Source organism: Cebidichthys violaceus, unplaced genomic scaffold, assembly GCF_023349555.1.
Source record: "Cebidichthys violaceus isolate CVI_PGR_0920_01 unplaced genomic scaffold, fCebVio1.0.p SCAF_21, whole genome shotgun sequence".
NCBI lineage: Eukaryota > Metazoa > Chordata > Actinopteri > Perciformes > Stichaeidae > Cebidichthys > Cebidichthys violaceus.
Genome location: NW_027176384.1, coordinates 4,917,086 through 4,931,033, shown reverse-complemented (window position 1 = coordinate 4,931,033; position 13,948 = coordinate 4,917,086). Strand labels below are relative to the sequence as shown.

Here is a 13,948-nt window from a genome sequence, read left to right as displayed (position 1 = left end):
CCACAAATGGCCAATTTACAGCTGCTCAAAACCATTGCATCATGAGTCATTTAGTCAAAAAAGTACAATAATAAAAAATCGCACGTGCTTCACATCATAGTTAACCAAACCAGGGTGTGTTTATACACACTTTGTTATTTCCTTTTTGGTTTCCATTCATTTCTCTTTGATAACAAAAAATCAATGACCACATTCTTGAGGGTTATTGTATTATGTGTGTACTTCATGTCTGAATTTGCATTTGTTAAAGATACTATATCACTGGGTGATGATGAAGTTAAAATGCAGAGAGATTGTTGTTTGATAATGAATAAAAGCTTGGAACAGTGTGCATTGAAAACAAAAGTGTAAGTAAAGCAGCAACTTGCAAAAACACTGGCCTGATCCTTTAACCAATTATATAGTCAAATGAGAGTTCATTCTTGACCTGAGAAATGCAATATGACAAAAAAGGTACTACCACATGGCCCACTTACGTGGTGTTTTTGAAGCTTTCAGCCACATGTAGTGTTTTTGTTAATTCAGCCACCAGAAGTTACAAGGATATAAAAGCTTTGTGTTCTAAGCCAATATAGAGTATGTGTGTTCTGTACAGGATGGTTTTCCGTCAGTATTACGGTAGTGGTGCGAACTCATCAGTGAGGAGACTGTGGAGGACAGGTTGAAGCAGGGATTCTGGTTTTTCCTCTCGTCTGCCAGCCGTGACACAAACTTTCCTCTGCTCTGCTGCCTGTGTCAGTTGGAACGTGACATTTAGATTTGTGGTGCGGCTCTGTAAAAGCAACATTGCATAATTGAAACTGATTATCATAGAAACTTAACAGCCCCCCCCCATCATTCTTCCAGGCTTAGTGGTGAGTCTCCTTCCCCACACGTGCCCTCCTGTCACCTCTCAAAAAATATGCTCCCCCTGCTGTAAGTGCTTCATGATTGGGCGAAGTGGCCTCATCAAAATGCCCTTTTCCAAATTGCTTTTAATGGCTCGCGTGGATCCGTCTGATGCCAGCTCACGTCGGAAAAGTAAAAGATGTCGGTTTCACGAGAAGCTGTCACAGGATACCACAAAGCCAGAGCGCCCACCAAACGAGTAGTTAAACATCGCCAGAAACCCTGCGGAACATTAATGCCCCGGCCGTCATCAACGCCTTCAATCATCATTCCGCTCGTTTACGTCATTTCGGAGTTAAGGCCGACTAAAAGCAAATGCCGGTTTCGCATCTAAAAAGCCTCGTTGAAAGAGGACGCAGGCTTCGTTACCGATGCCCGCTCGCCTGCAAACAGAGGTCTTTCTCCAACTGGAGAGATTTACCGTTTATGAGTTCACTCCTTTTTTGTCTTTATCAGCTCTTAAAGCAGCCTTCAAACACGCACATGCTGTCTGCGGAGCAGATGCAACATTCTTCAGCGAGGCCTCTAAAAGCTTTTTGTTGTATTCAAACTGACTGAGCCTAATTGAGAAGTCGCTTGGCGAAAATGGCCGTTACTGTGCAAATATCGTCCGGGCCTTTTTCGCACTTTGAAAAAGCTCCTACGTCCCACATCGTCCCGGTGCTCTGTCTAATTAAGAGCGTCGTAATGAGCCCTCACAAAACACTGCTCGGCACATGTCTCCCCAACAACTTCTGAGAGTGCGCGTGGGATAATCAAACAAATCTAGCACCCCGGGCGAGCGCACACACATGTGTCAGCGTCTGGTGTGTGGGGAGAGAGAAAAGAAAGAGGCCCACATGTGAGGGGGCCCACATGTGAGGGGGCCTGCTGGGAGGACGCAAGCGGTGTTGCAAGCGGTGTCAGGCAGATGGATGTTGCGAGCGGTGTCAGGCAGATGGAGGAGCTCCGTTTTGGGATTTTTGTCCCGCAGGGGCTCCCCGATGATACGACCAGTGTAAACACATCAGTCTGCGGGGGGAAAAGTGACAGGGAGGGGAACTTCAGCAACTTGTTTGGGTACCCTTGATGCAAAGCACTCGATCCGCAACGTAGCTGCACTGAGGATGTGGTTGCACTAGGCAGTGTGTAGACGGGTGCTGGGAGAGAGCATGTGTAGGCAGCGACATACATACATACGATCGCAGTACTCATCCACTGCAATGATGATACATCGGCTGCATTGTCTGTTCTCTCTTCTCTATGGCGGCAAGTTGACACCATTGACTCATTATAGGAAGTGAACAGAGTCTCTGTGACGTCCCACATTGGTTTGTGGATGCCATTTTTAGTTGCCATTATGGTTTTTGGCCGTCGCCACGCAGCTCCCCTGAAAGTTAAATGACAAATTTGTCCATGCCCTGTGACCCTGTCATGTTGAGAGGGAGAAAAACACGTCAAACGGTATGATGTGATAGTAAAATAGTTTGGTGAAAAGCGCTTTTCAGCATCTTTCCAGCAATTTGCAGCTGAATCAGCTGCTTCTTACAACAAATAAGAACTTATGAGAAAACAAACTTCATGATATCACACGTGATCTCTGGCTTTCTGAGTTCAGCTCAGTGGAAGTGAAAGACGGCAATGTCCCGTCCTGTGCAGATATGACTCATTATCGTAGTGCTGCTATAAGTCGCTAACAAAGAGACACAGAGACGCTGAGTGAGAGAGCATTTAAACCAGAGAGGGAGAGAGAGCCGAGCCGAGTCACAGCTCATGAACCATCATTTCCGCTGGATGTCTGGCCGCGTTGCTCGGCCTGCCCTTTGTGTGGCCCTGGCACACTGCGCTGACTGGGAGCGCTTCGACCTTTGACCTCGTCATAAAAGAGCTCCTGTGGGGGCGATGGCGGCTCGCCGACATGCTAATGAAGCCACCCTCTAGCCACCGTCGACGAATGCAAAAAATCCCCCTTACAACTGCGACCTCAGTGGGACTTTGTGAAACTGAATCCAGGCTGCCGAGGTGACATGTTGACTATGCTGTTAAAGGCCTCAAGTGGGCCCCGCTGACTCGCACGACCTGTGTTTATATGCAAATGTGTACATTGTTTTCTGTGTGTTTCTGTAGTTTGTGTGTGGATGTGAAATTATGTATGTCTGCCTCTGTACATATATATATGGGCGTGAGTGAGATATGCAAAAGCCGGCTGTGTAGGTGGCGACACACTGCAGTCAGTATGCCACGCAAACCGGGTCCCAGGGTGGAGCGGGGGGGCTCGGGCAATAGCCACACAATGGTGGGCTTTATTTGCGGGTATAACCGAAGATCCCCGTCCTTTTCGGGGCCCTCCGCCCCGAGACATTTAGGCTCGCTGAATGTTAAGCATGGTCACATTCTCAGCGTGTCTGTCCTTTGTGCTGACTGTGTCTGCCGTCTTCCTCCACAGATCGAGAATGTGGACGCCTGCCTCAGTTTCCTGGACGCCAGAGGAGTGAACGTGCAAGGGCTCTCGGCAGAAGGTAAGACAAATAAACAACGGCATCATTCAAGGCCTGATTAAACTCTTAATTAAATCAGCGGGGAACGGCACAAGACGGATCTCCCTGTTGTATCTCTAGACCTGGAAAAATCCACTCGGCTCCTGCGCCGACCGACCTTCTGCGGGTAGCTTTACATTTCTCCACAGGACCGAATACCTTCGAAAAAAGCTGGTCGAAGCCCATTTCCAAGACACACTATTAAACTTCACGGGAGTGGAATTTACCACGTTGGTATCTTGACAGGGTGCACAGTTTCTCCATCTCTCGCTTTCACTACGGCAGTGTAGGTAATCATTAGGGCATCAAAGTGGATTGTGGGAGGATAAAAAAAAAAACTCCAGCGAGGGATTCATCGCCCCAACCATCAGAACACGGCTCCTGTCAAATTGAATGATAAGCTAAAAATTGTCTCACAAGGCCAGGGCTGAAATTGCAGTTAAGTTACAAAGTGATCTGTTATGATTTAGTTTTTACACTTGATTTGGACTCGAGGTTCCCTCAAAGTGAATCCAACTGCAGTCAGTTTTTTTTCACTGCATGCAAGGAGCTTATGGAAAGTGTTGTCTGTAGCATTACATCGTGTGATGTGTCCCATTCGACACCTGTAGGCCACACCTGACACGTCATACATTAGCTAGCTTCGTCCCACACTGGAGAGCAAATAGTTGCTGTCCTGTGAAAACCACGTATCTCCAAATGTCAACTTTCCATGAGCTTAGCCCATTTACAACTTGGCAGCAATTTTCAGTGAGGTTGCTTGGTACGCGTCCGCCATCTCTGATGCATTCAATTCAATAGGAAGCAGTAAACTCATAATCCCCACCAAGAAGTGCATTTGTGTGTGTGACACACAAACAGCTGAATTAACAGCTGATAAGCTCAGAGCACATCCACCTGGCTCTCTCTCTGTCGCTCAACCACACCACCCTACGGCCACACACAACCTTATACCAACAACGCATGTGAATATCGATTGCACTTAAACCCAACCGTGGCCATTGGCACACTCTTCAGATTCGGGATTTTATTTGTTTACTTTTCAGATTAATTTTCAACATACATGAATATTATTACCATATAACATTAGAGTTCAGCTCTACAGTTTGTCAAAAAAAACACAAACTTTATTGGGGACCCACTCAAATGACCACATGTGAGTCCCGGTGACTCACTACATCGAGACCCTATCAACATCACTGCATTTTTCAGATAATCCAATTGGGTTTTAATTAGTTTATATAGCTTAGGAAGCAGGATTACTTTACTACTAAATTCTAATTCACTAAAATTGGAGATTCATGGTTTTCACAGGACAGGATCAAAATGTGAAACAAATGCTGCTTTTCTGGAGCTTTGACCCGTGTCAAAGGGGAACCTACTGGCGTATCTTGATTCAAAGAGGCACATATGTTTTGTACAGTTTACAGTGTAAAAAGCAATGCTTTATAAAAATATAGAGTGATCTGAGAACTAGTCACTCGTCAGAACCTAAAAAGCTCATTCTTTCTGATTTATCTTTTGTCTCAAGTATACCCACCGAGAATGTCCCCAGCTGTTATATAGGACCCGCAGACCCCATGTTGTTTCTGCTCCCCTTTAAAAGCTTAAAGAGGTGGGCGTGTCTTTGACCTCTCCAGCAGCAGAAATAGCCTGAGAGGCTGACACACTGACCGACAGCTCTAAATCCTGCAGCACTAAAAGCAGCAAGGGTGACTCGCTGGGCCTGGTATTTCAAAGTGGGCCTGTAAATATATGGGCTATTGGGTTACTCTGTCCATCACTGTTGCTGCCGCATGTCATCACTCACTTCCCTCGGCCCGTCTTTCTCTCCGTCGCTCCCTGCCTGTGTCGGCCTCTTACTCTGTAGGCCATGTTCGCTATCCAGATTCTGTCGGCTGGCATATGTGGCCTTTATTATCTTTTTACAAGGCGTGGGTTTAAAACTCAAAATGGAATGTTTGATGTGCATACAGGCACATGTTTTTTCTCCCTTCTCCTCAGAGAGCCTACTGATTGTAATAACCTCTCTAGAAGTCGCCTTGCATCTCTCCGGTTGGGAGGTTGTAAACCGAAGCTCCGGAAAAACCCATCATGTTGAAGAGCGTTATGGTTCCTCCTCAGACGTTTCCGCTGAGGGAGGTTATAGGCCATAATGAAAACAAGGCTGTTGTTTTTTTCCAATGCAAGAAAAGAACGTAACCGTACAGAGAAGTTGTCATTGTAAAACCAAGCACCACTCTGCACAAGTAAATCAGGGCCACTAACGTGGCTCTAGACTCTTGAAAAAGCAAGTTAGACTCCCATTTGACTCCTTAGCACAGAAAATCTAAACCACCAGAAAAAAGAAAAAAAGTTTTACTACTTGAAATGTGATAATTATCGTCAGGAAGTTCAGTCTGCCGTTACCAGCATTAAAAAGCAGGTGTAAAGCTCCAAAACACACATTTCCTGCATCTGATAATGGGTTACAGTGAGGGGTCCTCACAGCAGGTCATTAAAGTCTGTTTCCACTGAAGTGTCTCTGCCATAGCAGAACAGCCTCTTAGAGCCAGAGGGCAACCCACAGAATGACCTGCTCACCGCAATAAAGTTCATCCTGCTTGATCTCAGTGGGTCCATTTCTTTTTTTAAGTGGGTCTGATTTCATTAGGGCCACTGTACTGGTCTCTGACCAAAAAAGCTCAGTGTATCGCTGCTACTTTCTAGCTGCAAAAAAACCAACTGTCTGTGTAATTAGTTTAAAACATAACACTGGAACAATTTTTTGAAGACCTAATTGGGAAATAAATGGAAGCCAAACAAATGAATTAAAAGTTTACGCAGAGAAAGCCGAGGGCAGCGGAGGAAGCAAAGACGCGACCAGCTGTGGAGTTGTAAGGAGAGGCCCTGTCTGGATGTGTATTGTCTGGGGATTAAACCCAAAGAAAGGCTGATTAAAGAAGGTAAAGACAGAATATGTAGTCATAAATGCTCACAGGGTATTTGTAGTATTCTTCTTCTTCCTGTACCTGGGTGTTCACTTGAACAATAAACTGGATTGGACTGACCACACACATGCACTTTAAAAAAAAAGGTCAGAGCAGGTCTTTTGGAGTGCAGGGAGCACTCCTGAGGATCTTCTTTGACTCGTCAAGATGGCCAACAGTGTGTTGGGGTGTCCACTGGATACGGTGGAGGTGGTGGGAGACAGGAGGATGATGGCTAAGCTATCATCCCTGATGAACAACACCTCCCACCCCATGTGGGACGCCCTGGCAGCTCTATGCAGCTCCTTCAGCCACCGGCTGATTCACCCCCGGTGTGTGAAGGAGAGGTACCGCAGGTCCTTCCTGCCGCTGTCAGGCTGCACACCCAGCTGTGCTCCCAGTAGACCAAACAAGACAAAAAATCTGTGCATTATATATACACAATACAACACTTATTCTGTCTGTATATATCATATTAGTTACAGTTATATTTTAGTTATTGTGGATTTTAACTTTTTTTTTACTTAGTTAATATCCTTTACTGTTTATTACTTATTTATGATACTTTTGATACATTGTTTTTTTACTATGTCTCTTGTTTGCACTATCCACTATGCTGCTGTAATCCTGTAAATTTCCCCACTGCGGGACTAATAAAGGATTATCTTATCTTATCTTATCTTATCTTATTACCCAAACGTGCTAGAACTTCTCCTTCTCCTCCTCCAAAGTCCTCTGTGACTAATGAAATAGCAAACCTCTCCAAAAAATAATTAAAAAAAGATTGAATAAAACCACTGCAACCAAGGCCTCCAGTGGCAAAGGGACAGTTTCACTGAGCATGGGCCAAGCAGAAACACTTGTCCTCCGCACCGCTCCAGAGCGGCAAGAGCCTTCCTCCGTTCAGGGGATGAAAAGTCTGTGGCAGCCTTAGCAATGTCCAATCGCAGTCTCACGGAATGCAGCTATCCTTTTTCTCTGTCACAACTTCCCCTAAAAAACTCTCACGAAGTTGAAAAGGGGTGCAAAATGTGAAACCTTGTGGGAGATTTACAATACAGTTTCAGCAGACACTTACGATGCTGAAAACATGTCTCTTTAAGCCCCCCTCCCGACAAAGCAAAGTCTGCTCTGATTGGCTTGCAAGAAAAATATGCTGAACTTTTGCATAGGTAGCTCTCAAGCCGTGGGTAGAGATACTCAGATGGGAGGGCGGTGTCTTCTAATGAACCTGCTTGTGACACAGGAAGGGAAGCCAAATCTGATTGGCTTTTTGTAATCACATGCTTTCTGATCTAGGCAGCCCACAAACAAAACAGATGTATGTGCACAAGCACTGAACAGCACTGAGTTTTTCATGACATGCCTCCTTTGAAAGCAAAGATTGACACAGGGACAAAACGTGGCTTTAAGGTCAGGTGACAGCAAGTCAACTGACGCAAATGTACTGTTCTGTTCTGACCTTCCAGGGCAACTTCCCATTTGCGATGGATGAAGTAGCATCATCATCATCATTATCATTTCTGTTACTTTTTACCAGTTGCCACCAGATTCAGCAACAAAGTCTCTCCCTAAAGCCCAGCAAAATGCTGCTGTTCCGACTCTCTAAGGCCCCGTATAAATTACCGCCTCTGGGTTGAAAATGCGGAAGAAAAACAACAATCCTGAGAGATTAATCGTCTCCAACTTTCACAGCCTGCAAACGGCACACTGTAGCCACGGATGGCCGGGGAGAACGCCTGAGCCTCGCCAAATTGAAAAATGGAGCGAAAAAGCCTGCGTCAGCCGGCACTGTCCCTCCGCGTGCCAGTTCCCACTGAGGGTTCAATCTGAAAAGTCCATTTCACAAATGGGTGCGTTAGCCACAGCGATCAATTCTTCCGCCTCTGCAACTGCTGGATCCCACCACTATGTGTGAGTTCTGACTCAGGAGCTGTTGATGATACACATGAACACCTCAGACAGAGCTGCCCATCGATTAGGGGCTTTTTCTCGCTGTTTGTTGCCAGCTCAGCATTTTTTGAAATGTAGATTTATCTGCAGGGTTGCAGTTTCTGGTGGATCAAAAATAATGAATTCAATCTCCCTCTTACACTTGAATTAATTTTTTTTATATTAATGAGTTTTGTGTTATTGTGTTTTATCTGTCTTTTTGCCCCCTATCTGTGCTACTGTTTTCTACCTAGTTTCTTTTCAGTTGTCATTTATGTAGTGAACTCCAAGAGTCAGCTGGTATCATTTTTCTTTGTTATCCTATCCATTTATATCATTTCACTGCACCTGTGAAAAAAACACTATCAGTTCCTCATTTCGTGGCAAAAGCAGAACCGTAATTGAAGTTCCCGTCGTATATTTTTGGCTGTTTGGCCTCAGACGTGCCCTCACACCAAACGTCAGCCAGTTAAACACCAGTGCAGCAGTTCCCATGCTGAGCTTCACGCTTAAATGAACCAGCTGTGTGTTAGCAGACGCTTTAGACTGGAATCTATGACAACTGGTTCTCCTCGTGAGCTGTGGCCTAAACTGTTCCAACACACAGTAAGTGTTACCTCGTGCTATATACAATTAAATGCTATAACTCTGCATATTATATACAGCACATCAGTATCTCTTCCAGTTAAAGCCAGTGTATAATTACTCTTAAAGAACTCATAAGCCTGCTGCACAGCAGCTGCACTTGCCGCTCTATCCCCAAGTGGCTTTTTTTAAAACATGTGTTCACTTTACAGTGTTTGAAAGATACAATAAATGGTTTTGGAAAATATTCATTTGAAGTGTCAGTTCGTTCCAGACGGATAAAAAAAAAAAAAAGTCCTGCACTACTTTCACTCGCAAAAATGGCTTCATACCAAGAAGATGCATTTGTTCCACGCAGGGTAAAGATGTATCCCTGTACATGGTGGAGCAGCACCATAAGTACCACGGCACATCGCTGACATTTCCCTCTGTCTCGTCCCCGCAGAGATCCGGAATGGCAACCTGAAGAGCATCCTGGGCCTCTTCTTCATCCTGTCGCGTTACAAGCAGCAGCAGCAGCAGCAGCAGCAGTATTACCAGTCCCTGGTGGAGCTCAGCCAGCAGACCAGCAGCACCGCGCCGTCCGCCGGCAGCCTCAAGACGCAGGAGATGCAGTCCAGGTACTCTGCGCTCCGCACAGTTGAATTGCAGTAGTTTGGTGTCGGCTTGGGTCTCATGTCTGTGGCAGATGGAGCCCAGAAGGTTAGGCTAATGTCACTGTTTTGAATTAGCGGACCAGTTCTTTTTATTATCTCTGCTGGCAGAGGGGTCGAATGATTTATTGCTTTTGGATGCTTAATTAGGTCCAGTTAGGATTTTTGTAAACAGGAATTTGTTGGATATGACCGTCTCTCAGTGTGAAATGAATAACAGCCTTCATGGAACATGTTTCTCATCAGGGTTTCTGCTGCATCAGCTCCATATGGAAGGTTTGACACGGATAACTAAAGCTGGCTAACGGACAGATTTACATTAGATTTTGAATGCAGTCCTAGCCTCACAATGTATGCATAGTTGCTTATTCAGTCTTTGGTTGACAGTTAGTTAGAAGATCGATATGGCTCTCATCTCTGTCTGTTAAAAACAAAGCTACAGCCTTTTAGCTTAGCTTAGCATAAAGACTGTAAGCAGGGGGAAACTGCTATGTTTCCTCCTGCAACGGTTTCCCGCATGGAGAATTGGCACCACCTACTGCTTATCTCCATGAAACCAACTCCTAATAGTTGCATAGGGTAGTGGATGGAAACAAGCATTCATTTTGCATTGTCTTTTGCCGATTTTCTGGATTTTCTGTTAAAATATGCAATATATTTGCACGAAAACCCGACTGTTGTCACTGGTTCTTCAAATATTTTTCAACATTTCTCAATGTCGCAGTACTACAATGCTAAATCTGTGGAGCACTCTTTTAAAGGGATGTTGAGTTTTTGTAGTAGAGGAACTTCATAATGTGAAGAGGTGCATGGTGCAATGGAAGCCTTGGTCAAACAGGCAGCTAAGCACTAAAATGCAGTAAAAGCAAAGGAGGCCTGACCCCGTGTGATGTAAATAGATAGAACAAGCCCAAGAAGAGCATCTAAAGGAAGGCCTGACATGCCACACATGAGCAGCATTCCCCCTGACCGGCTCGAGTTGCTGCACGGCCGCTCTGTTTGGCAGTGCTGTGTGTGTGTGTGTGTGTGTGTGTGTGTGTGTGTGTGTGTGTGTGTGTGTGTGTGTGTGTGTGTGTGTGTGTGTGTGTGTGTGTGTGTGTGTGTGTGTGTGTGTGTGTGCGCGCGCGCGCAATAAGAGCATTTAGTCCGAGCGCTTGAGGAAAGGGGCATGTGGGTAAGATGATATCGTCGATCGCTTTAGCCCCACTCTGTTTGGACGAGTTAGGAGGTGGTAGTGATGGGGTCGGTGTATCGTATGTGTGTGTGTGTGTGTGTGTGTGTGTGTGTGTGTGTGTGTGGGAGGGGGTTATTAGGGGCACAGCTGCCTCCCATTCCCACACTCCCCCCCGCCACAACAGGTGGAGAGCCCTCTCGCACACATACTGTTCAGGGCGAACAGTGAAGTTCGAAGCACACAGTCCAGTCCTGGAAAGTATGTCAAGACAACACACACACACACACACACACACACACACCGTTAAAGCCATTACAGGAGTTCACCATCATGAAATACGAGGTCGAGTCCGATAACAAGTTGGTTGAGAGACACTTGAGGGTTTTATTTGATGAGATATTTGTGGACTCTACACCAATAACAAATGGGAGAACATATAAATTCATGGCGGAAAAAGACTTCTATAAAGACTGTCCCACGAAGTGGTTCAGTTAATTTCCTAACAGCGTTAGGCCCTCGCCACCTGTGGCCCCAGTAAAGTCTCCCTCCCCTGGGGCTGATAAGTTAATCACGTCTGAATGTTGGAGGCCACAGCGGAGGTCAGAGGTTCAGCCCTTGTCCGTCAGCGTTAGAGTGAGCCATTAATCTGTGAGCTTTTGGGGACGTCTGCACCATTCAACCTCTCAGCGCCGAAGAAAATTCAGTCACTTCCAAGAGTAAGACAATCAGGGAAAGGATTACAAATATGTTGCACTGATTTTATCACACAACCTGTGTAAAGAAATGTCTGGAGGTATAGAGGAATTTTGCCTTACGTGCGAGTCAGAATGGACTCTGGCGGTTTAATAACTAGCAAGTGCCCTCTTGGGCTGTGTGCCTATTTGGAACCTATTGCTTGGCTCTATTAATACTTGAGAAACGCTCATCGCTCGTTTTACTCCAGGGAAGCGAAGTTCGGTTGTACCTTTAGTACGTCCAGCGTCCAGCAGCAACAGTGAACTGCAGTCAATGACCCGCAACCTTTAAAGGCCCGCTGTGGACGACACGCTCGACCCTGAAGCTCCGCCCCCACTTCTGCACAAGTTTATTAATATTGGACGTGTCGCATGTCCAAATTGAACCAAATTTGTCTCTGCACGCCGTTGCATCCCCATCAATACACCCGCCAAGTGTGAAATAGATCGGATGAACGGTTCTCAAGATATGCAGAGGATCATCAGACAGACTTGATTCCCTTTGAGTTGTTATGGGAAGCTCTTATAATGCACTGTTACTGCTGCACTTTTGACACACAAGGAAAAAAAATCCATCCTAAACAGATTCTGAGATGACTTGACCTCTTAAACGCAACTGACTCACTGGTACAGTCAGTCATCACAAACTCATGCTGTGCCGTCAGACATCATTTAAACCTACAGAAGTCTATTTTGAATTCTAGCGGAGTTTTCCAAAGCAGAAATAAATAAAATATTTCAGTATAAAATGACGCAGCTTGAATACTTCAATATGATGGAACGACGCAGCCATGTAATCTTGGGTTTGAGTATTTCACACATTGTAAAGATTATATAGCTTTAATGAATAGCAGGAACAAGTTGATACAGACTATGATGCTGTCAGACAGTGTGGAATAAGTTGTTTCCAATCGATATTTAAGAGTAAGCGTAAGTAAAAAATAATAGCTTAATATTTGCTGGAGCAATGTATGCTGCTTGTCTCACCCAGACTGTGTAGAGTTGAGTTTATCTGAAGAATCTCCTGTATGTAAAGTAGCATCTAACTACTGCTCAAACTGATGATATGTCTGTTGTCCAAATTTGCTTTCTCTACACTTTTCATGTCGCGCTGTCAACTCCAAATCATTTAAAAGATTTGTTAGGTTCCTTTTGTTCGAGGCCTCACGCCTGGCTGGTGTGCCCACTCCCTCTGCTTTTCACCCACTTTTGGAAGCACTGAAATGTAATTAAATGTAGTCATAAAAAAAAGAAAAAGATCTTTTTTAATTCCAATTTTCCACGGTGATGAATTTCTGCGAGCCCTGGCCGACCCCAAAGATTAAGCATTTCTGAATAACATCATAAACTATCAGATAAGCCAGGAGAATAGATGTTTTCAAATTCAAAATGTTAAGCTTTTTAAATTATCAAATTATCTGCCTCGCAGATTCACACGCCCTAACACACACACATTTGGCCTAGTGCGCATCTACAGTTGGGATATGGGGGAGCTTTCTATAGACAGCACCTGCTGGCCTGACTGGTGTCTCTGGGGCAGGGGATGTATACGAGTGTGTGTGACTGTGTGACTGTGACTGTGTGTGTGTGTGTTTGTCCGAGGGGAACTCCCCATTGGACAGATAGCGACAGCCCGGAGCCACGGGAGGTTGTCGGTGCTCTTGAAGGCAGGGGGCCCAGGCACTGGCAGGGCGCAGTAAAAACTTTCCTCTTTAACTCGCCATGTCCCGGGGCGAACAAGTTGACCCCCTGGTGCGGCGCTCCTCACGACTGCCGACCGCCGTGTCCCGCGACAGGAAGAGTCGTTTGCCCTATGGGAGAGCCAATAGCCTGGCCAAGCCCGACTCGTCTCCTAGGTACTGTTCTAGCTTGATATGAGGAGGATGGATTAGTGCCAGTGGCATCATGAACTGGTAAATGGTTTGGTTCCACTTGTGCTGTTTTTATTTATTTGTGTTAAGCTCTTCTGTCATAGGTTGTCAATGCATAGATATGGATATTTTCTTGATCTTTGTCGTGGGATACTGTCAGGGTGAAGTCTTAGTCAAAGTCTTTTATCAGTCTCTCCAATAGCTTGTTGGATGAGTGTAGTACTACACAATAAATACCCATTTTTGTGCTGCATGTGTGTGTTGACACTCTTACGTTTTAGTTTGGGAAACAATCTGCTTGATACATGTTAGTTATGTGTTTGTATTGCAACACTTAATTTTCTAATGCATCCTGGAAAGTGCTCTCATCTGAAAAATACTAAAATAACCTATGTTAATTTAGCTAAGCAAGTTTATAGTGTCACACTGCTCACAGGTCAGGTTGGATGGTTTGGCATACAAACCATTTCACTTCGACGACAAAGTCACCGCTGTTTGCATCCGATGTCCTGCAAACAGTCACTGTTTCTTTGAAGCATGATCTCTCCCTGACTATGTTGGGCTTAGAGTGTGAGCTCGATACAGAGCGACAGAGGACTTTGGCTCCACACACACCTCTATTGTCA

The 13,948-nt window shown here is 45.2% G+C and overlaps 1 protein-coding gene across 1 annotated transcript in view; it reads left to right on the top strand.

Moving 5' to 3' along the window:
• nav3 (neuron navigator 3) overlaps nucleotides 1-13,948 on the top strand; it is a 235,654-nt gene that overhangs the window by 111,969 nt on the left and 109,737 nt on the right. Inside the window, exons 4-5 of the mRNA XM_068717037.1 lie at nucleotides 3,314-3,386; nucleotides 9,336-9,510. Of these exons, the coding sequence (XP_068573138.1) occupies nucleotides 3,314-3,386; nucleotides 9,336-9,510 (248 nt within the window). The remainder of the gene's footprint in view (nucleotides 1-3,313; nucleotides 3,387-9,335; nucleotides 9,511-13,948) is intronic.